We start from the raw sequence: 22,079 nt of genomic DNA, 5'->3' as shown, positions 1-22,079 counted from the left end.
ATGAAACTGCGATAATCTTTTTTATTAACAAAACAGGGAATATATGTAATGAGAAATGTAATACAAATAACTAACTGCCTAATAAGGGGGTCGTCTAAAGCCGGGTTCGATCACGTGATTTATAGATCGGCGGACTGGTCCGGAAAGCCACGCAAATAAAATTGTGTAACGCTTTTTTTATTTTTATTTTTATTTCTATTTTTATTTTTATTTTTTTTCCTTTGGAATAAAAAAAAATAAAAACAAAACAACACGCCTTTTACAAATTTTTATAAAATATTTTAGTTTATAGCTTAACTTCGAATTATTTTTCTTTAAAGTTTCTTTTTCTTTTATTTAGGTTTCTTTTCTCCAAATTTTTTTAATAATATTCACGCAATTTATATATTCAATGACTCCATTTGCTTCTAATAAAATAAACATACCTATATCTGAAACTTTAACCCCTAATCAAAAACGCCATCTTCTTTTCAATGTTAATCAACCACTTGAACTTTCAATAGAAGAATTTGATAAGGAGTGGTGGCCTCTCGTGTCAAATGTATGGACTAGGTTTAGCTATAAAAATAATGTTAATGGAGATTCATGGAAAGTTTTTATCTGTCGATTTAGTAAACCTAATAAATCAAGCACCCGAAAAGAAGGTGTTTCAAGTAAGAAACGTCGTATAACAAAAATTCGGCCGGCTAATATGTGTTCTGCAAAGATCAAGGTTCAACGTTATATTTCTGAACAAAAAGTACGTATTGAACGGTTTCAAGACTCACCTGACCATTCACATGCTTTAGAAGAAAGCGAAAGGCTTAAGCGTTCACAAATTGTTCGAGATTTAGTTATACAAGAAGCTGTGAAGAATTATAGACCACCAGAAATTGTTAGTGCGGTAAAGGAGTATGCAACTGACAAGCTAGATTTAGGAGAAAGTGTAAAGGAGTTAAGAAGGAAGGAGGTTACGAACATAAAATATAAAATACATGGATCTCTTGATGCACATCTTATTGGTAATCCTAAACAAGAATTGGATATTCGAGAGGCTATTTCTTTTCTAGAAAAAGAAGAATACTTGGTCAATTATTATGAAATTCCTCACTTATCCACCTACGGTTTTGTTTTTATACACCCAGACCATATCAAAAATCTTGAGCAACACGGATGGTTAACCCTTATAGATTCTACACACAAAACTAATAAGTATGATTGTCGTTTGTTTACCTTATATATTCGTAATTATTATGGATGTTGGGATGTTGGGGCTCACTTCTTTGTAAGTAATGAAAACAGTGATACTGTTGCAGAGGGTTTAAAAATAATTAGGCGATTTGCACGTCGTTGGAATCCAAGATATTTTCTCTCTGATCAGAGTAATATAGAATCTAATAGTATTAAGATGGCCTTTCCAGGACTTAAAAACGGTGAGCAGGAGTGTGAAGTCTTTTTTTGCACAGTGCATATCGTGAGAGTCTGGATGAATAAAATCTATGATAAAAAGATAAGACAAAAAATGATTCATGCTATGCACAAAAGGACTAGGATTGGGTGTGAAAATATTGTTCAAGAAGCATTAAATGAATGTTCAAATTCAACCATCAAGAAATATATTATGAGAAACTATGTAAAGAATACACACCAGTAGGCGCTCTGGGCACGCCAACATTCTCCTCTTCTTTTACAGGTTACATCAACAAATTCTCTAGAATCATACCACAGTGAATTAAAAAGAACAACTTCTCCACAACATGGTTTAATTGGTATGTTGTTTTTATTAAGAGTTTCACTTGTTTCTCACAAATTCTGATCAAAAATTTCAATAATATTTATCAGGTGCATGCCAAAAGATAGTTGCACTTGATAAAAAAAAACGTGCTGATTCAGAGCATGTTGCTTATGAATTTCGCACTAAAAAAATTTCGGCTATTGGTATTGATGATGAGATTCTTGATGAAATTCATAAATTCCCGTTCCCTGTTCAACAAATGCTCATTAATGAATTTTGTGCTGTTGAGGGACGAATTGAAAAAGGTAAAGCAGCGCCTGGACTTACATCTCTAAATTGTAACTGTTTATTTTTCCATCGATACTTGTTACCTTGCCGTCACATATTTCACGAAAATATGTATGGTACTATGAAGCTGTTAATACCCGATGTATGGAAGAAATTTCAACAAATGTTTGATGAGTCTGGGTTTGAGATATATATACATCGTGAATTAGTTGATTTGGAGGTGCCAGTTTTTAAAATGACTGAAGCTGAAAAAGCAATGGAGAATAGACGGCTAGCAGTAAGTGAGTTAACAGAAAGAATACGTGATATATATTGGAGGGTTGAAGAAAGGGGCGATAAGAAAAAAACCGGCGCATTTATTAGTGAATTAAAAAATCGTTTGGAACCTGTCTTAAATATTCCAATTTAAAGTTCAATAGAAAGATAAAACGTAATAAAGTTTTTTTATCATTGTATATATGATCCAAAAAATCTTTAAAAAAAGCCTTTAAAATAGCAATAAAAAATTTTACTTTCGAAAAAAAAATTTTAAAAAATTAATAATATAAATAAAAGAAAACTATAAAAAAAAAATTAAAAATAGAAATAAAAATAAAAATAAAAAAAGCGTTACACAATTTTATTTGCGTGGCTTTCCGGACCAGTCCGCCGATCTATAAATCACGTGATCGAACCCGGCTTTAGACGACCCCCTAATAAGGCTCATCAGCAATATAGTATAATTTAATAGGTTCCTTTTATGGAAAATAGCTTTATTTCTCGTTACACAGTGTGCCATTTTATTCTCGACACGACATCTAATTTATCATTTATGGTTAATTTCTTTCCACAAAAAGCTTGTACGAGATTCTAACAAAGTAAATCATGCAACGACTGCGTTGAACATTTCTATTTCCGGATAGTTTTATTTCAATACAAAAAATAAAAATGTTGCGGACCGAATACTTTTTGTTATGTGCTCTGCAATCGTAAACAATAGAACACTTTAAGTAGAACTGCATTTAGTTTCGATTACCAAGAACAGACTCTGTATGTAACAGGGGGAGCTTTGCAATTTCCGACAAAACATGAGGCTGTCATTTTTATTTTAGCAAGTAGCGATGCAAAAAGATTTTTCTATAATTCATACCCAATAATGAACTACTAACAGATAAACGTAAATTAATTCCTTCAAGCATTATTTTTTCTCTGTTAATCTCGTACTAACATATAGTACATCACTTAGTAGATATGAAGTTTACTCTGTAAAAGTGTTGAATATACTAAAATGTCAACCGTATAATAAACTACCATGCGCTATTGGTATTTCAAGTATGTGGTCCTATTATTGTATAATCTGTATATTGTTCTACTTTGCAAACGTTATTAACAAAAATACAAAAAATATTCCGCTTGCTATTTAACTACACTAGTGACCCACATGAATGAAAAAAGATTCAGACAAGAGATATAATGATGATACGATAATACTTTTGTAATCGATGGGACTATATGGTATATACAGTGGTGAGCATATTTTTTCCTTCGGGTTCCACTGGAAAAAGAAAGAGGCAAAATACGTAAAAAACGTATAAATAACTGCCTATTATGGCCTTTTTCACACATTCGTCATTCCAAATAATTTTGCTCTTCGAGCAGTCTCCGACTGATCACCACCGTATAATATAACTAACTATCCCTACTTGAGTGCAATGATATGGGAAGGATATATCAATTTGACCACCAGGTATTTACTTCGTAGGCTTCGCCCATATTTTATGTGTCTACTATTATTTGTCGAATTAATGCATTTTATTATATTTAGTTAATTGATCGATGATATCGGATAATTGAAATGCATTATACTATGTCTGATGGGCAATTCAACATATGATTATATACGAATAATTAGTAAAAATATTTGTGCATGGAATGCGATTATTCGTACAAAAGTACTATTTAAATGTTATCTGATCACATATATTATGTAATTATTAATTTTATGGGACTTAATCAGTAGAGTAGCTGAACACTATTATCACATATACGATCACAGTTGAAGAGATTATTGATAAGGAAGTTCTTAGTTAATGTCGTAATGCGAAAAATAGCTCATACTATACCCAAGGTGTACGCTTATTATAAGGAAGATGTATGACGACTAGTGTGATCAACAAATAACGATGACAAAATAGAGATTCGGAAAGAAGAAACTATTACATTTGAAAGCAATGTTTCAAGTAAGAAGATTTCACAAGGTAGGTTACATAAGTTATAAATGTTTGGTATTGTTTTTTATCACAGTGTAACAAATTGATGGTCTTAAGAAATCGACAGTTAAGAGAAATTTCGTTAATCATGTGTGGAAAAATTGGAATCTGAGATTAGTCTGGGGAAAGAATTCGTATGTAGAGACTAGCATGTTATATACGAATGAATAAAAAACGTAATTGCGCAGTAAGACGCAAAATGTATACAAAAAAATAAGGAGGTCTTAAGGGTGTTAGTATAATAATATCATAAAAAATACCCACAATGATAATAAGTAGCGTTGGAAATCAGTAGAATCCATTTTTCTCCATCGATGAAGCAACTATTAATTTTTACAGAACATATTATCTCTCAGGTAAATATTCTGATAGTTTATTATTGTCGATACTTCTCCCTATTCTCCTATTAAGTAACGATTTTCCTTTAACGTATTTACTGTATTTTTGGAATAATATAAATCATGGGCCAGGTCCCGAACTTATTCTACACATTCCTTTGAGAATCCCCTTCAGGCATTTTATAACGGGTATTAATAAAAAATAAACTACGCTATATGTATTTTTTTGTGAACGAGTGTCATATTTGCAATGTGTTGTAGTGTATTCCTAATAGCCGGCTGTGATGTTATCGTATAAAGTTAGGGTAACATGAAATTCGAAGGCTACGATATATTGGTCATATGATATCGATACCTGAAGGTCTCATCTCATGTGATCTTGAAATATTTTCCCTGTAAGGCGCTAAAGCGTGATTGAACTTGTTTCTCGTATCTTTACCATTTAACAGTTTCACCAACTAGTATAGCCAACGTTTCGTGATTGAAGTTTCTAATATCAACAGGAATGTAGGAATGTAGCGTATTAACATGATTTATCGGTGAACTCAGCTCACAGTCTCTTCACATGACTTTTAACTATTAGGAATATTAACATGAAAAGCGAATGAAGCACTAGTAATTTTTTCTAGGAATGGATATGATACTAGTTATGTTATTTTTGTGGCCTTGAAACGGTATATCGTATTCCTAAGGTGTCCTGTAATCACGTTGGATATTTTTATTACTTTGTCCCTTATAAAACATCGATTTATACCCTAGTTTGAATTTTTTTTCGTAATTCATTGTTGCTATTTTAATAACGAATGTATGGTTCTACCTAGGGGTTAGATAAATAAACGGGAAAAATAATTAACCGCAGTCATAGATCCGGAGACCCAAAGGGCACATGATATTGTATAAATGGATATCGACTGCTGTTATCACAAGGTAGAAGATAACGTGGGAAGAATATGAGTGGACGACGGGGAAGGAATGACGTATGGGATAACGTGGAAAGAATATGAGTGGACGACTGCGGAGAAGAATATGAGTGGACAATGGATATGTAGCATATCATTTCATGATTTAGGTGTGATGGTGTGATAATAAAATACAATGCTATGTACAGTATAAATATCGTCCGCAATATTTTAACGTCTCCAAATGTTGGAACTGATCTAATTTCGTTTTTATCTTTTTTCGAAATTATTGCATGTGTAATTAATGCTAATCCGTAATTTGTGTAATCGCTTGCATTAGCCTCATATCGATCAACAAAAAAAATAATGTAATTACTTTATTTTCCTGAGAATGTTTATCCCGGATTGCTGATTTTTATCGGCATTACTTCTCAATAAGTACTAGTGTGGCAAATATAACAAGTATGAAAATGATTTCTCTATTTAGCAGAGCTCTTCCACTACGTGAGAATTTTTGGGAATGAAAATACCTGGAGAGTATCGCTTCGCTTTGTGAACAAATATTTTTGTGGTATTCTATTTATCAAATCCTGTCAGAACATGAACAAGAAAATATTTCCAATTAAAAATAACGAATACTAATAATATTTTATTTTTCCATAACCAATTACGTGGAAGAATGTCTTCTGAAAAGGAACTAGGGTGTAATGATGAATACGAAGTCCACAATGAATGGTATTGTATTTATCGGGAAATAAGCTGGTGGTCAAGTCCACTAGTAAAAATTGGAATGATCAGTGATATTTTTGGTCCACCTACTATACTTGCCGAAGGACTGATTAAGATGGGTAACAAGTGTCTGGAGTTTATGGATAAAAAAGAAAATCGTAATTTCCAGGTTGCTTACAGGATTGAGTTACTCCCGAATAATAACCAAAAAGAATGGGATTATGTCATGCAGTTGGACCCCGTTACATGGTTTGATATGTTATATAATTTGTCCGGTGACTTGCCGAATACACTAAAGGCTGCAAGGAGTTATGTAAATAGTGTTCGGAGAAAATACAAACTGCCAGCTCCTATTCAGCCTACTATGAACTCTATACCTTCTAAAATTTATTGCGGGCATCACTCAGATTGTAAGTATCCTCCTCCACCTGAGAGTAATAAAAAAAATGTCTGGAAAGCCCCCTCTCTTAAAGGTGAGAATTTGAAGTGTATTCGTGATGAGTCCCGAACGTATTATACATGACTATCCCGAATTTTTATTAGAGCGTCCTAGTAAGAACCACAACTCGAACCATGAAGAGCCTCCTGTTTTTTGTGCTGGAATGGCTCCACAGCAAGTTCGTTTCCCTCGGTATTGTAACTGGTACGTGGAGAAAGAACGTATAGTCATTGGAGAAGATGGGAAAGACAGTTGGATATGTGTATTCCAACAGGATGATGTACGTGAAATTCTAATATGTTCTCATCCCGGAACATACAATACATATGACAAGAATACTAGACCAAACAATCATAAAACGAACAAGCATTTAGTTATCGATAGGAATTTATGGATTTGGGTGCTGGGATACTTCATGTCTACATATTTGGTAGAAAATATCTGTAAGCAACAGATCAAAAATCCTGTTGAACTTTTTGCGTTCAACTTTGGGAAATGGGAATCTCTAGAATCTAAAGACTATCAGGCAAAAGAGTGCCATGGTCATTTACACGTTCATATAAAACCGGAGGTGGTTATAGCATTCGAAACTGCTGGAACTGATGCCATGTATGGAAAAATAGGGCAACCTAAGCAGTATGGCATACAAAATTGTATAGAATTAGAAACGCATCGTCTATTAAGCTCAGAGATGGGACAAGTTATAGAAGAGATTAGTGGACTTAGATCAGAAACTAACGAGCTTAAAACAGAAATTAATGGGATGAATCAAAAGCTAGATGAGATATTGAAACTTATTCAAAAAGGATAGTGCACTGCCATCAATAAATTATCAATTATATGACGCATTTTATTATATCAATCAATAACTGATGTAACGATATTTGTTATTCTTAATTAACAAAGAATTGAATAAATTTTTATTTGTCTACTATTAACTGTTAAAACTCTCACTATATCATGTCCATTACATGGAGGTTTGCATTTACGTTTTTTTCGTATGTTCATTCACTAGTTCTAGTGCATATGAGGGTCATGATGTTGACAAACTCTTCAAATTCCCAACGGAAATGCCAAAAAATGTGGAGCGGAAGAATGTTTAATGAATGGCGGACATTTATGCAAATTAGTTATGTGCAAGTTTACTCGTGGTCAAGTTAGATGGTATTGGAATAGTAAAGAATCTGTTAACGAAAAATGTTTATTTGAAAAAAATATCATTACAGCATTTAATAAATATAACATTATGATCAAAATTGAGCTTACTTGTCATCTTTGTCATGAAATAGAGGAAAATCCTGAGTCATTTACCATTAAGGTCCCATAATTGCAAATATTAATTGTCTCAGAACGATTATTTTCAAAGAGATCGAGAGAAGAATTAATGATGTCATTTATATCGAGCACAATCACTTGGAGCTATGGAAGGTAAAAAAGGTAAAAATTGATGTTCTAGAAAAGCTCGAGGTAACAGAACTTGTTAGCAAGCACTGGGAAGAACAACCTGGAAGAAAGCACTTTCACGTTATTGTATGTTCTAAATTAATAATCAAAGACCGGGAGAACCGACGATTGAAAAAACTTGTCGAAAAAATCAAAAAGCTTACTGACCTTAGTCTTAGTGATGGAAGTAAGTATTGAAATCCCATTACGTTTATTTACTTGCATGTACCCTTTGAATAATACTAACAGCTAACACTGGCTCTTATGTTTAGATATTTCTGTGGAGGTTATCACGAATCATACAAGTATAGACGATGAAGAAAAACTAATGTCCGATTGTTATGTAATTATGTTAAAAGACATACTTTATTGAAAAATAAATATGATCTAGGCGGAGCCTACGAAGTAGATTAAGAAATGTTTTTTTTTGTTTATAGTATTTTAGTATGAAATGCTAGAATCATTGACATGAAATTTTTCTCCGCTCCATAAAGAAAAATATCTACAGTATAGTCTCTTATTTAGTTCACTCAGCATCATCTACTAATAACTCTGAACTGAGGGTCAAGTGTTTCTTCCAGTATTCTCCCAATCAAATATCTGAATTATTCCAAAACACATTAGGTATTTTCTTCGTCAAAGATGCATGCTCGCCATATAATAGAATAACAAATTCCAAAATATATTTAGTCGTTATAAAGAATTTTTATAACATGGAGCGTTTATAGTAAAATTGTAGTCCGCTTTTAAAGAAAAAAAAATACAGACTAAATTATTAAGCGAAATGGTAGAAACATTCTTGGGAAATGCTTAGAAAGCACTATTCTCAATTACTATCCAAAACAAAAATCTATAGTTTCCGCATAGTTTATCTATACTATTTATCACATGATATTCCACAGAGGCAAATATATACCTTTATGAGTTATGACTTATACCACCAGTGGGAATGGTCAACTAGTGCACTAGAAAACGAAGCATAAAAATTGAAATATTTAATTGCCACGCTACACTGATGATATTAAATTACTTAATTAGGATAGGCGTTATAGATTGTTCTAATGATTATGGCTACAGAGTTGTTAATGACAAAAACCGAATAATAATAGTTTTGTAATATGTAGTACATAATATTCACTGTCTTCAAGAAAGAACAAGCGAGGAATAATAGTTGAAAATAGCGACCCACCAGAAACAGATACAAACAGCAATAGACTTCGAGCGGTACAACATTTTACTATCGTGACATCAAACGCAAATGAACATTCTTTTGAAACTGAGAGCAGTAAATGAAAAACACCAGATACGCAAAACTTACTTTAATTATTTCCACATACAGCTCATATATAGCTCCGATATTATGTTCAGATCTAAGTTATAATGCATAGTTTTCTGTTATTATTGGTATAACTGCCTATTTGATATTTGTCCACTACAAACGACTGTATGATTAATAGGCGAAACTACTGCAGCTGATTCTTCATTATTTTTTGGGTGGTACGCTCACCCTCGAAGAGGTGAATAAAGTGGGTTATACTGAAGAAATTATGAAGGAATACAAAAAGAAAACAGAGATGGGCGAAACTCTCAAGCTTATTATGAAATTTTTTATCGCTTGTCAAAACAATTAAAGTCCTTCATTTCACTTCGGACAAATTATCTTTGTAAATCAATGCATGTAATACCCACACTAAAATTTGGCACAGAAGATAGAATTCTATTTTTACGAAATTGAAGAAACTATATTGTTATTTACGCATTCTGGCAATATAGTGAGACATCTCATATCAAAAAATTATTGACAAATATGAAACAGAACCATGTTTTTAAGCAATATGTATGACCTTGCTTTATTTATAGTAATTGTCTAACTCTAGTTTCAAAAAGATACAAAAAATATATATACAGTATACTTCAGATACAAAAAATTATACAATTTGTACAAAGTATACCTTTAGTTACATGTTATAGACAATAGTAAAAAAATATTTAAAAGAATTTATAGAAGTTTGGTCCTTTTAGGAGCATAATGTACTAATCTCCACATCGGTTCAGCATCAGAACCTTGAGAAAGATAATCAATCTTATTATAGACATCTGTATTTACATACTTTTTTGAATCCGCAGCAGATTGAATAGCTACATTGCTACCGGAAGGATGTATTATCCATTGTAGATTCTGTGGATTCGGAGTAGTTTCCCTGAGTCTAAGAAGTTTGTCATTTACTAATAATGCGAGTGATAACTGAACATGAGAGAGGGGTCTAATGTAGAAATTTTTGCCAACGGCAAAAATTTTCCATACTACATTACCCTCGGTTTGTAGAGGAATGCCAAAAGCCAAATCTGGCTTTGCCCAATATTTATTGGTATGAATGTTTTGAATAAGATATTCGCCTGGATGTATTTGTATTTCCTGAGGCGACCCAACAGCAAGAAAGGTGGCCAAAAGGAGCAAAAAAATGTTGAATTTCATTTTGATTTTATTTTTTTTTGCGGTTTTTTTAATGTCAAACAGTGCAGAGTCTAGAGGTATTTATACATATAAAATCGGTACAGAGGAATGCTTAGAGAAACAATTCCCCCGGATTATCGATCTTAACGTTAAGCTACGAAAATAACGACACGTCACAAATAGCTTAGCAGGCGAAGGAAAAAATGAAGATGACCTAGTAGCAGTATCGAAGTTGTGCCACTATGACGATAAAGTATTCGTGGTCATGTATCTATGACATGTGTTGCGAGCAGCTATGGGAATTGTTCTTTCAGTAACGCTTCTTTTTGGTATTTTCATATGCTTGCATTTGAACTAACTTGGAAATTATTCTAGAGGTTACACCTAAACTCCGAAGATTCATACAAGTGTCCTCAGTTAACGAATACCAACACTTTTGATAAAGTTCCATGTACCCCGCAACTAACCAATAAATTTCCGTTATTGATGTAGGAGATCACTCATAATTATTAAGTCTGAAAATAGAGAAAAATAAAAAATAAATATTAACTTTGCATATTCAAACAAAAAAGTACATACATAATGTGGAACATGATTCGTGTCAAAAATCAACAATGATAAATGTACATGCAGTTAATAAATGACTATATGAGAGAGGGCGTAACCCTCCAAAGAGCACCCAAATACCTATTTCGTATTCGAGAACTTTCAATAACAGTCCCGTATACTTTTTCAGATCACTAGGAATTCGTAATTTCTTTTTTTTGCGGAACGTGTCACTTTCTTCATCTAAAGCAATAGACCAATCGTAATATCATATTTGTCACCTAATATATATTATAGGCGAAGCAGTGGCGAAGCCTACGAAGTGAGCGTAGCTCAGTTTCACTAAATACATACAGTGCCCAGAAAAAAGTCAGTAAGCAATTAAAAAATTAGCAATTAATTAACAAAGTTTACTATTAAGTAAACTTTTTTTTATACTAATAAAATTACTCTTTATGAAATAAGTAAAGCTGTGTATTATAATGAATTATATATATCCTGAAAATTTCGTATTAATTTGATCTATATTGAGTTATTTATTACAATTTTTGTCCATATATTTCAGTGTTTCTAACAAAATTTCTGGTTATAATTAATCATTAAATTTTTTGGTCTTGAAGTATTCTAATCGAATAAGCAAACTTGTTGGTTATGTTAAAAAACATGGTTCTTTAAAATTTAAGATTAATCGGATTCATACTTACTAAGGTTTGCTTGACTTAATTACAAAATTTTACAATCGATCATGTAATTAGTTACTGATTATCTTTGTTATTTTATAAAACTTGCACTTAAAATCTATAAATTTTTTTTAAATTTTGCTGACATTCTTTCAATAAGAAGTTTGAAATGTACGGGGAAAATTGAGACATAAATTTACTTAATAAATGATCGACAAACAAGCTATAAATAAATAGAAATGATCTTTAATCACGTGATTCATCACGAAATTTTGCATTTAAACAAAGCGAACTTAATGAATATAAATCCAGTTAACCTGAAATTTTAAGGACCCATGTTTTTTAACATGGCCAACAAATTTTCTTAATTAATCACAACATATTAAGACTAAAAAATTTAACAGTTATTTATAATTGAAAATTTATTATAAAAATACAAAATTTTCAAATAAAAATTGCACTATATAATTCATTTTGAATTTAATTAGCTTAAAAATTTTAGGATAAATGTAATTCATTATGACGCACAATATTACTTAATCTATGAAAGGCGATTTATTTATTATGAAAAAAAGTTTACTTAGTGGTGAACTTCACTAACTAATTGCTAATTTTTTACGTGGTTACTGACTTTTTTCCGGGCACTGTACATGTTCGTTTTCTTCAGGCCTCAAGTATAATAATATAACGAGTTTTCCTCTTGAATTTTTAGTGTGATTTGTAAAGATATCCGATGTGGCTCAGGTAATCAATCAGTTCCAGTTCTAGATTTTATTTATCATCGGCAAGCATGCTCACGTAGTACAATATTGACCATGCAGCACAAAATTTCTAAATAACGAGACTGTGACCCGAAGGTCACGGTTACCTTACTTTCCTAGAATTACTAGCATGTTCTAAGGCCATCACAAATAAGGAATAGTAGTGCAGATCATATAAGCCACAGGGCATAATATATAATAAATTACTTAATTAGGATAGGCATCGTATATTGGAATTCTATTATAGAATAAACTGCGCAATATTGTGTTCCTTTAGAAAGACTAGTGAAATATTAAATGTACGAAATGGCAGCTTTTCGAAGCTTCACTAAATAACCTGTATAGCTTGTAAATGCTTGGGTGTCAACGACAAAACAGAATACAGAAGAAATCACAGTTTTCGTGATCTGTATTGTACGTAGTGCACAATAATCATACTGTAGTTCGGAACATTCCAAGAATAAGCAAGAATAGTATAGTTAAAAATGTAATAGTTGTAAGAGTCAATAACGGGAATATATATGGACTACTTGGATACTCTTCTGGTGTGAGAAAAGTAAAAAATTCATCCGACATAAGATGATTCGGATACGATATCTATAACGGAAAATAATTCTTTAAAAATGGTAATGCAAAACGAAGAGGATACTGTAATAGTAAAAAATATAGATGCCGGGATGTATGTGATCGAGAACAAGCATACAATAATCGAAATTAGGAGTATAGTGAGAGAACAATCAAAATATAATTACATAATGGTCATGCAGTATACTTTTTTAGTAATCGAAATATTATATATTCGCATTTTAGTATTATGGTAATAGTTTATTATTAATTCTTCCGCCTTTGATGTTTGATCTATTGTAACATGTGAGCGGGACAGCGGGACTCAGTATATTGTGCTTATTATTTAGACCAATCTTTTGATGTCTTGAATGAAAGACCAAAAAATAATGCGAATTGGTATTATTTAGTTTAAGTTAGATATTGAGCAAGAAAAACAGTAAGTTGGACGATATATTGTCCTATTATTTGAATATTGTTACCATGTTTTAAAACAACCCGAATTTTTTTGTAGATAACATTGTTGATGTAACTACTGATGTAGGAGATGACAAAGAAACAAGTGGAGGGTATTTCCTTCGGAATATGAAAAGGTAGAAGAAAGGTGATATTTTTGTTATTAATCTGTAATCATAATCATCCTATAAAACAATCGGATACTTAATTCGTGATCGTTTTGAACGTAGAAAAAAAATAAGAATCCAGTTTTCAAACAAACAGCAGGAAGAATTTAAACCGGAATAAAGAAGTTATTTCCATTACGAAAGTAAATCAAATACAACGGGTTAAAAGTTGGAATCGGTTGGTCTCTTATTCGTTGTTATAGCTTTCCTGCAAACAGTTTGGCTGTTTGGATTCCCAGATTTCTCTACTTCCTTTATGGATTACGAAATAACGATTATTTCTTTTTTTCCTCAAACTTCACAATAGATTCGTCAATAATTCAGTTCCAACAGTTTCGAATACTGAGGTCAAGATACAATTGAAGGAAAAGCTCACTCAGTAAATCAATATTCTTTCCTTATTGAATACCAACACTATAGTACTGATGGTCGTTAGACGATAATGTAGAAGTAGATTTATATTAGCGTGTTGGAGACTTTTGGTCAAGAATAGTTTCTACAAAGTAGAGTATCCTATTATACTTCCCCTTCAGAAAATTCAACGCTCAATGGTAACTTACTGTTTCAGAAAATCTTTTGGAGTAAAAAAGCAGAAAATGCCAATTCCTAGCAGTGAACTCAGTTCACAAACAATTCACGTGGTAATACGCCACACTCCTCAGAGGTATCTCACCAGTGAAATTTTTTCAGTTCACTCCGTTCTGTAATTTCCGGGACGGGCCGTCTCGGAAATCTCTTGGCAAAATCACGTTACTTTGGCGACTTCTGGTCGTTGAAATTTTTAGCCGAAAGCAAGGCAATTATTCGTATTCAGATCTCATGCTCCAGTAAGTTTCTTGTTCGTTGACATAATCCCTAATCAGTGATCGGTTATGCTTATTCAAGTTGCTTTAGCCAGTTTCACTACTATGCATTGCATCATCATACCATTGATCATCTCTTCAGGCAAAAATGGTATGTGGTGAATTTTTCGTAATGAAATATGTATCACCAGATATTTTAATCGATAGAATGTGATACAGCACTAACAATAGATATCATCTCAATCCATATATGTCAACATCTTTTGCGATAACAATTTAGTTATCACCTGGCTGATGTTTGATTTATCCGGATTATATGTACTGTATCATTCTTTTCTATGCAAAGAGCTAGATTATATATTACGTAATATACAAAAAAGTCGAAGATGTCTTGTAATATTTATGTAATAAGGGATATTATAATGTACTTTGGCTCTAAGTAGTTATTTAATATTCCTTTGGAATGTCATCCAGGCATTTACGATGATGTTGCAACTGAAAATGCACGATAATCACACACAGTATGTTAGGTTATGCAATCCATATCAACAAAATTATAGACGAGCAATCGATTACGTTAATAGACCACGACTAATATATTTTTTGAACTGGTTGAGAAGAAGTTTGAAGAATGACTATAGGGTAGATGTTCAGGGACTGGTCCTTTGTTTCTTCAAACGTTCTACAGACAGTCCACAGTAGTATTTTAACGTAATAAATTGTATCACCAAATGCTGGAATAATTAATGTGCAATTCCGATAACTTGCCTAATTTCGTTTATCTTTTGCATTAAGTAATAAAAAATGAGTAACATGTATTACCTTTTGGAATTATTCTTTATTTGGCTCCATTATAATAAGGAATTTTGTTTCTATCTGTTCACCCAAGTTTTCCATTTTCGGAATACTGCACCACAATAGAATTCATAAACCTCAATATCCGCCTTTGTCAGGATTGGTCAATGCATCCACGAGTGCATTGTGTTCCTTTGGTCCAAAATTTGTAGATCCGGAAAATGTATCGGACTGAAAATTTGTAGTATTAATAATAGACTTTATTATTTTCCCATATCAGGATTTATCATATATGACATATGTAGTCTGCACGCCTTGTTAACATTGAAATTATAAATATAAACATCCCAAAGTCCATGCACGTTAGCTACCTAAAAAAACTTACCCCTGAATTTACTTGACTATTTAAAAGTCGCTAATAACGAAATAGTCCCATTTACGATTCTATAATGAATATTGATAGTAAAACATTGATTCGAGCTATCCTCACTTCCTTTGGTGATTTCCCATTCACATTCTGTTACGATAAAAGTAACGATGAAATTAAAGTATATAACCGTCAAAAATTTGACAGGAGCTTGTTGTGTCCATATGAATATGGATTTGTTCAAACATCTTCGTCAAAAGTGGGCATCAAAACGCTTACCGGTGAACTTATCGTCATAGATCATCTGGATTTTTCAGAGACAGTTGAACAACTCAAACTGAGAATTTATAATGCTGGAGGAATACCTCCAGATCAACAACGATTAATTTTTGATGGCAAACAACTTGAGGATGACAGGCGATTAAGCGATTATAGGATTATGAATGATTCTACATTGTTTGTGGTACTCAGACTACGAGGAGGCGGTCCGCCAGATAGAACTCCCACTCCTTATGAAACTATTTTACCAGATAGTTTACTCAGCCCACAATTCGACTTTGATTTAACAAATATTAAGGATGATGGACTAAATTTTACACGTGGTGGTGAAATCTATAATAGGCCTTGTGGTTGGAATCGAATCGCCCTTAATGTAATTAACAAATATCCAGAAGGAAATGGTTGGCTTGGTGTTGATTTTCAAATAGGCGAAATTCCACAAAACGAATGGGCAGTATGTAATGCTAAGATTTCTCAATTATAAACGTTACCTTAAAAAGATGGATATAATTTATTTGCTTATATCTGCTTTCAGGTCTCATACCATGGAACTGACTATAAGAATGCAAAATCAATTGCAGCAGACGGATACCTGCTTTCTAAAGGACTCCTCTTTAACTTTGGCAAAGGAATATACTCAACACCAGATATCGATGTTGCAGCTAGCTACTCACGTAGTTTTGAGTTGAACGGTGAAAGGTATATTTTTGTATTTCAGAATCGGGTTAACCCGAAAACTCTAAGAAAGATTTCAAAGGACATAACAGGAGTTGGTGAGTATTGGATTTCACCAAATGAATGTGACATTCGTCCTTATGGTATTTGTATAAAAAGAGCATAATGGTAGTATAGTATGTCACGTACATAATAATTATATTCCAGAAAAATAATAAATATTTTTTTGCCTACATTGCCCTTAATGCATATGCTATTGATATCATAGATTTTGTCCAATGCAATATACTGGTAAAATAAAGTTGGCGAGCAATGGGCAATAGATGTTCTAGTCTTGTTATCTTGTATCCACGATTTCTCATCATTAATAAAGAACGTATTAGCTTTGAGCGTGTTAAATACACAATTTCTAAGCCACCGAAGCTTGTATCACTGTGTTCCCTTAATAGGCAAAGTTATTCTCATTGCTAGAATATAAACAGAAAAATATAACTACTTATGTGTTTTTGCTTGTTCTAAATTTTCTCATTAATCGTGAAATACTTTATTACTTTTGTCGCTTATAATTATCGCATAAAATTTTTGATTATCTCTTTCATCCAGTTCAAGGCCCTAGTTTTGAAGAACTCGTCTCTCTTGAATAAAGCATTTTGCTTCATACCATTCACCCATGCCTAACTCCCGTTCCACTTTATGTGATTTCGAAGGCGCCACCCGAGTCTCTGTATCATTTAACTGTACCTTCGTATCAATTAACTGAGTCTTAGTATTTTCATTTAAATAGTTTATTGCGGTCTCCATTAAAGAAAAATATTTTATTCGAACTGTTGATCCATATGTTAATCTTTAGAGCCTTGTGATTGATTATTGATATGAGGTTATAATTTAGAAAATTCTAGAAATAGCGCAATATGGTTGATCATTTCCAAAAGATGATTCTTACAAATGACGTGCATCAAAAGAGAAATATTTTTTTGTTATTCGCTTCTCTTCTTCTCTTCCCTGTAAATCATTGTTCCTGTTGTCTGCCGAAAAAACATTAGCGGGATTACGGTAATTGTTTTTTTAGTAATCGAAACAATCTCTGATATCCAATTATTCTACTATCTGTTATTATTAACACCACTTTTTGTAAATGACATTGTTGATGGAGAGGGTAATGAGCGACAACAAAAATACAATATAATTATATCATCGAATACTTGACTAAATATTCCAAGAATTACGTGAATCGAAATTTAATAAAATTATTTTGTTGATCATTTTTGCCAAGAAATTCCCAGAAAAAGTCTAGTCGAGGAAGTAGTTCACTTTGTTGATAAATCACAGTAATTTAATGTTTCTAAGAACAGAGATGAAATCATTCGACAATTTGCTAGTTAGTAGTCAACGACAGAAAACAATTAATAGTCCTGCGGATAACACGTGATACTCTAATCATTGTTCAGAGTGTCACATGGTAATGGCGTAGATAAAAATAGCTTTACCAATGCACATTAATACGAACTAGCAGCATTAATAGTTTAAAAATCATTCTCGTTAGGAATAGTAACTATTCCGAAAGAGTAATACTTAAAGTGTATTAGTGTAATGTAATCGTTTCATAGTTTCGGCGGTAGTATGTATACTGCGGAAGACTAAGTAAAAAAATTAAATACGGTAATATGTTATGTGCGAGATGAAAAATAAAGTAAGCAGTTGTTATCTTCTTTTTTACATCGATATGTTAATGTTAACTGTGGTCGCTACTTCCTCATGTATTTCTTTGGAATATAGTTCGTGAAACTATGAAATATTTTGCACTGCTACTGATTTTTGTCCTAGTTGCTATTCTTTGATTAATATATCATTTCCATGGACTTGATATCACAAGACAAAATTGCTTTCTATCGTTGCCTATTGGTAATCCGATATTCTGACTACATAATTATAATAGAACAACGCAGGAGAAGTAATTTGTCCATATATCTTTCGTAACTACATTGACCTCCAATTCTATTACTCCACGAGATCCTAAATATAATTTTTTTGTAATTACAAAGTAACAATGACGTCTGGGCAAGTTAGCGTTTTCACTTGGTTATTTTAATGTGGGCAAACGTTCTACTTTTTTCAAAGAAAGATTTACTTCACAACCTAAGAGTTCTATGGTACAAGTCTCCATCACGTTAGTGCCCACCATGACTAGCGTTGCATTAAATTTCAGAATAACTTATACCATCAAGAGCAAGAATTCGAACAGTGGCATAATCAGGTATTCGACGATCATATGCTAACTAGCTATTGGCAACAAATGAATCCAAGATAATACCAATGTTAATATTGTCATTTCATCATTCGATGACAGCCATCAACGATTAATTTGTCAAATCCAACTCCGCAAGTATACCAAAACACGTACCTATTTGTGATCTTGATTGCAGTCGAACACTTTGTGATAACTCTTTTTTCTAAAATTCCAAGGCAACATGTGAAAAAAAAATGGAACCGCTCTTTCTTATATGACACAAAAACCTCCCAATATTTTAATGACCAACTCCTACCTAGTAATTAACTATCGCTATACCTCCCTTTTTTTTACTATGTTGCAACTTGTAACTTGATCTTCGGTGTGATAGACATGACACATTCTTGAATCCCCGTTTGTAGACTGAGTTACAATAACTTTCTTGTTATAACATGTCCCGAAATTAACTGGTCCTTACAGTGTCCCCTGAGCGTCTTGCCCTATGAACGTAGGTTCCTAGAACCTCCTCTGTTAACGGCGTGGTTGAGCGGCAAGACGGTCATTCAATTATGTAGACGATTACATGAAAAGATAAATACAAAAAAATCTTCATGATTTTTCGAGGAACGAGGGACAAAGAGGCCTTGGCGTAGCCTTTCGAAGAAATGGCCCATTCCATGAAATTATGAAGTTTGAGCGACCAGACAAATAACAGGAATGTAAGCAAGGCAATAAATAACTCATATATGTATACATATTTTTTTAATTACATACCTCGTAGCCAAAGTTAACTGAATATTGCCATAAACTCTGTCGTAGCTGGTCTTACGAGTTACGATATACTGTACTTACTTACTTACTTATTTAAAATTATTTCTGCAGGTTGTTTGTGAAATGCTTTGTTCGCATCATGACACATTAATTCATAATGTACTGCAGCCATTTCATTTGTCCATTAGTATAAACTCGTCTACGAATTGCGAATAGGTATATTGATATTGTTGGTAATGATGGTAACGAAGAGAAAGAATTGAAATGCTGAAAGATCAAATTCTGGATCTGTGCGATCACGCAATGAAAATTTTAACCGCTCATATTATGCTCTAAGCCGGGACATATATACAACCTATTTGCCTTGAAAAAATCAGTTACAAGCTATTTATAAGAAAAAACCTATGGCTAGCTGACGACAAATTTAGTAGGGGCTAGTAATAGAACTCTACTGCATTTTTTTTTCATCTTCACGTAAATTACACAATGATGTAATCCATATTCTGCGAATCACATAGTCGACCAATAATACAATTCACAGATCCAGCCTGTATTACAGTGAAATTTTATGACACGGAGTACATCCCCTGAATTATTTAGTGAAACTGCGGGCTTGTACAACATGCTATGATTTACCTATTCTGGATTAACTCATAAGTCGAAGAATAAAAACGGAAAACTTCGCTGTTGGTATTCCCATATTGTGAAATCATCTTTGTTATGTGTTTAAGTTTTGTTACTTTTAGCTATGTCCTGTATTTTACTGCCACTAGAAATACTTGGCTGCTATATGTTCTTTAGCAGTAGACTAATCTGCGGAGAAGAAAATAACTGTGATATAAGACAACTGTGACCTTGGGTCACGATCTCGTTGTTTCCAATATTTCCTGCTGTGGGACTGGGAGAATACTAGTGGACAACACATAATTATCAGAAATTTTTTAAGTTCATCAAACGCATTTACCATATCGGGTTATCTGTTATACTTTACTCTCTATGGAAATACAAGATGTGGTTTGGTATTCCCGATGAGTGTAAAAATGTGGAGTAAAAAATGAGCGAATGAGTTGAAACTGACCTCTCTCACCATAAAATGTTATCTGAAATTAAAGAACCTGGACCAGGTTTCGATTATTTCCTAAATACTCTGTGCAACAACTGGGACGTGGTTCAGTACCACGAGTTTTGGAAAAAAAGCAACTTTGGTTTAGATAAAGCGAGCGTAACAAGAAGATTTAACACACAGTTGCAGAAGATAAAAGAAAAAGGCACAGAAGAAGAGAAGAATAATGCAATACGTCTCGAAAAACAATTTCAGGTTAGCGTTCTCCGTAATTTTATGTGTCCACTTATTTGCTAGCAGTAGCTACCCATGGAACTTCGTCTTCGCATGGTTATGGACTTCGTCTCCGCTACTATAGCTACCCATGGAACTTCGCCTTTGCATGGTTATGGACTTCGTCTCCGCTGTTGGATACAGCTACCTATGGAACTTCGTCTTCACATAGTTATGGACTTCGTCTCCGCTGTAGTCCAGCTAGTCAGCTACTAGTCCTCTTATTTTTTTAGTTTTTGATATCCTTGATACATTAACTGGGTATATTTTTTGTATAAGGTCGATTCCAAAAAGATGGGACGCATCGATAATTTTTGGTTGAAGTCCTTACCTAGAGTGAAACAACATAATGCGGCGGAGAATAATGAGATAAACGCTGAAAATGTATTTTTATCTTGTGATTTATCTCGTGGTAGTTTACAAATCGGTGGAGCTGGGAATATTATTCAAGGACATAAACGTTCCTATGAGAATGGTAAACAACCCATTGACGAAATGATAGCAATCAGAAGGGGAAAAAAACAAAAGCCCGTAAGGATATTTTTTAACCAACAATTTGAGATTAAAGGTCCTCCTTAAATTTGTTATAAACAAAATAACTTGAACGTAGGCCAAAACTACTATCGAAGATGGCGAAAGTCAAACTCCAGTACGACAAAGAAATGTAGAAGATGAAACACATAGTTCTCCTGAGGAAAGGGGAGATGACGGTTCTCTCTTTTCGGTAAATTCTGACATGAATTTTGACGGTTTTTGTTTTACTTTCTGTATTATGTTTCTAATTTGCATTCCTCTCAAAGCCAAATGGCCACAACGATTCTGATGTAGGGATGACACATGGGAACGACAATAATCCCTTTATAGCACAAACAGGGGAAGGTTCAACGAAATATAAGGTTAGTGTAAGTTTTGGTGTACAGCCTTTCAAAATAAACAATAGTTAATTTAGTCCGTATTATCTAAGGTCATTTTATCGTGGAGTCATGCGATTGATAATGTTGTCATAAATAATGTCTCCAAGAATGATGTAAGTATTGTAATATCGATTTGTGGCATTTTTGTCCTGGTATAGTCTAATCCCGTTCTTTTTTATATAGT

General features: G+C 33.0%; 5 protein-coding genes across 5 annotated transcripts; 4 read left to right on the top strand and 1 right to left on the bottom strand.

Annotated features, from left to right (window-relative positions):
• Positions 1 to 6,167: 6,167 nt before the first annotated feature.
• On the top strand, positions 6,168 to 7,467 carry OCT59_012863 (uncharacterized protein; the record flags this gene model as incomplete). The annotated part of the gene is made up of 2 exons (XM_025327390.2): positions 6,168 to 6,690; positions 6,761 to 7,467. The coding sequence occupies 2 exons, from the start codon at positions 6,168 to 6,170 to the stop codon at positions 7,465 to 7,467; spliced, it is 1,230 nt and encodes a 409-aa protein (XP_025171527.2).
• A 2,631-nt stretch (positions 7,468 to 10,098) lies between these two features.
• On the bottom strand, positions 10,099 to 10,575 carry OCT59_012862 (uncharacterized protein; the record flags this gene model as incomplete). The annotated part of the gene is made up of 1 exon (XM_025332471.1): positions 10,099 to 10,575. The coding sequence occupies one exon, from the start codon at positions 10,573 to 10,575 to the stop codon at positions 10,099 to 10,101; it is 477 nt and encodes a 158-aa protein (XP_025171528.1).
• Positions 10,576 to 13,164: 2,589 nt separating this feature from the next.
• Positions 13,165 to 13,849, top strand: OCT59_012861 (uncharacterized protein; the record flags this gene model as incomplete). Its single annotated transcript, XM_066140418.1, has 5 exons — positions 13,165 to 13,220; positions 13,352 to 13,358; positions 13,526 to 13,544; positions 13,620 to 13,698; positions 13,792 to 13,849. The coding sequence occupies 5 exons, from the start codon at positions 13,165 to 13,167 to the stop codon at positions 13,847 to 13,849; spliced, it is 219 nt and encodes a 72-aa protein (XP_066001302.1).
• Positions 13,850 to 15,775: 1,926 nt separating this feature from the next.
• OCT59_012860 (uncharacterized protein) lies at positions 15,776 to 16,813 on the top strand (the record flags this gene model as incomplete). The annotated part of the gene is made up of 2 exons (XM_066140417.1): positions 15,776 to 16,426; positions 16,508 to 16,813. The coding sequence occupies 2 exons, from the start codon at positions 15,776 to 15,778 to the stop codon at positions 16,811 to 16,813; spliced, it is 957 nt and encodes a 318-aa protein (XP_066001301.1).
• Positions 16,814 to 20,738: 3,925 nt separating this feature from the next.
• On the top strand, positions 20,739 to 21,804 carry OCT59_012859 (uncharacterized protein; the record flags this gene model as incomplete). The annotated part of the gene is made up of 4 exons (XM_066140416.1): positions 20,739 to 20,976; positions 21,067 to 21,185; positions 21,261 to 21,512; positions 21,592 to 21,804. The coding sequence occupies 4 exons, from the start codon at positions 20,739 to 20,741 to the stop codon at positions 21,802 to 21,804; spliced, it is 822 nt and encodes a 273-aa protein (XP_066001300.1).
• Between the last annotated feature and the right edge of the window lie 275 nt (positions 21,805 to 22,079).

Source organism: Rhizophagus irregularis, chromosome 20, assembly GCF_026210795.1.
Source record: "Rhizophagus irregularis chromosome 20, complete sequence".
In the NCBI taxonomy this organism is placed as follows: Eukaryota; Fungi; Glomeromycota; class Glomeromycetes; order Glomerales; family Glomeraceae; genus Rhizophagus; species Rhizophagus irregularis.
This window is presented reverse-complemented; position numbering and strand designations above follow the sequence as displayed.